A 2,035-nucleotide genomic window follows, 5' to 3' on the forward strand; every position below is an offset into this window, starting at 1 on the left:
GGGGGGGGCCCGGGTCAGTGGCTGCCAGCTCCGGGGACCCTGCTTCAGCCCAGGCTGGGCTGCCAGCTTTGACAATAATGACAAGAAACACGAGGGGCTTCCTTAAATCTGAATTTTAAATAAACAGCAAAAATAGTTACGGATGTCCCGTGCAATGTCTGGGACAAGCTTATACTGAGAAGAGTTATTCCCTGTGTCCTGATTTTTATCTGGCAGCCCTACCCCTTAGAACTGGGTGGACGGCTTGACTCTAGGCCCCTACAGTAGGCTGGACTAGACCCCCGAGGGCCCCCAAGTTCCTGGGCCCCATCCCAGAGGCTCCCCTCCCCAAAGATCTTTCCAGAAACTACCGGCTCAGCCCCTCCTGAGCAGAGCGGGGATGTGGGCACCAGGCGGGGGTGCCAGGCCCTGCTGTCCCCAGGATGGTGCTCCCAGGGGTGCCCCAGCCCCGTTTCCGCCACTGCTCCGCCCGGACACAGCTGCCCTGAGCTCAGCGGAACCCGTGATGCGGGGCGGGTGGCAGCACCAGCTCATGTCTGGGTGTGAGGCCCGTGGCTTCCGGACAGCCGGGGTGCCTGGCACCAGGCCCAGCTGACCCGGCTGACCCAGCTGGCACTGCCGGGGGGCAGCGGCGGTGGGGGTGGCCTAGCCAGGACTGGCCACTAGGTAGCAGTGCAGGACAGATGGGGCGGTGTCCAGGAGGGCCAGCACCTGGGGCCACCGCCCCCTCTGCCCTTCCCGGCCTCCCAGCCCGAGGACTAGCCCTGTGGAGGCTGTCCCCACCCAGAGGCCAGGTCTGAGGGGCCAGGCCTCCCTGCTCCCCCAGAGGCCTCCTCTATGGGCCCAGCCCCTGAGCATGTCCTCGAGCGACCTCAGGACTTTTAGACTCTTCCCTGTGCCTTCCCTGCCCTAGTCCCTCCCAAGCTGGCCCAGAGACCCCGGGGTGAGCCCTGCCCCCTAGACAGCCCCGCTCCAGCACCCCCAGCCCCCATGGAGCTCTATGATGCCCCACAGACTGGCTTTGCTCTGTTTGGACCCCCTGACTCTCACCTTCTGCTCAGCTTGTGTCCCCCTCCTCTCCCTCCAGGCTCAACTTTCCTCCCTCCCTCACCGTCTTGGGGACCTGCTCCTGCTAATCACAGCCACAGACCTCTCTAGGGTCCTCAGCCCCCACACTCCCTGCTGGCCCCTGTCCTAAGCACAGCGCAGGAAGCTGGGGGACAGCGGAGTGGACCCCCCAGACCTCCAGAGCGTGCCTTCCCCCTCAGACCTTCTCCTGGTACTGGCGCCGTGAGGAGTCCAGAGACTGGATGAGGGCAGTGGCGTGGCCAATGAACATGGCGTAGCAAGTGGCACCCACAATCATGCTCAGCATCGTCAGCCAGATGTCCGTCATGCTCTCCGGGGCCTGCCGCCCGTACCCGATGCACAGCATATGGCTCATAGCCTTGAAGAGCGCGAAGGAGTAGAGCTCGCTCCACGAGTGGTTCTGCAAGGCCATGGGGGGGGCAGGTGGGAGGGGGCTCACGGCCCCCAGGGAGTCCCTTGACCCCAGACCCATCCCCCCAGACCTGCTGAACCTCTAGGCCTGAGTTTGGCCCCCCAGACTCGCCCCTGCTAACAGACAGCTTCTCAGCCAGGAATCAACAGGTGCTTGGGTCCTCCCTCTGTGGTTCTGATTTCTTATGGCCCAGGACACTGCTTTCCCATTTTAGGACGCAATAAAGCTGCCTTTTAAATAAATGTATGGAAATAAAACATGGAATCAATCAGAACACTGTAAGCAGATGACATTATCTCTGGGTGACAGGAGGTGTGGTTGTCACGCTCCTGCCGCCAAGGAACCCCCTCTCCACCGCCAGGGTCCGAAAGGCTCCAAGTCGCGGGAGCACCCCAAGCGCGCGCTGAGTGGGGTCTGCAGGGACCGGGCACTCCCGGGCCTCGGTTTCGCCGCCCGGCCGCGCACCCCCGGGGGCTCTGAGTGGGGTCTGCAGGGACCGCGCACCCCCGGGGGCTCTGAGTGGGGACTGCAGGG

General features: G+C 63.5%; 1 protein-coding gene across 1 annotated transcript in view; it reads right to left on the reverse strand.

Annotated features, from left to right (window-relative positions):
- Nucleotides 1-2,035, reverse strand: part of HCN2 (hyperpolarization activated cyclic nucleotide gated potassium and sodium channel 2) — a 22,750-nt gene that overhangs the window by 7,460 nt on the left and 13,255 nt on the right. The window contains exon 5 of the mRNA XM_034998197.1: nucleotides 1,271-1,489. Within this exon, the coding sequence (XP_034854088.1) occupies nucleotides 1,271-1,489 (219 nt within the window). The remainder of the gene's footprint in view (nucleotides 1-1,270; nucleotides 1,490-2,035) is intronic.

The sequence above is a fragment of the Mirounga leonina genome, unplaced genomic scaffold, assembly GCF_011800145.1.
Source record: "Mirounga leonina isolate KUSES-001 unplaced genomic scaffold, KU_Mleo_1.0 Mir_94, whole genome shotgun sequence".
Classification (NCBI taxonomy): domain Eukaryota; kingdom Metazoa; phylum Chordata; class Mammalia; order Carnivora; family Phocidae; genus Mirounga; species Mirounga leonina.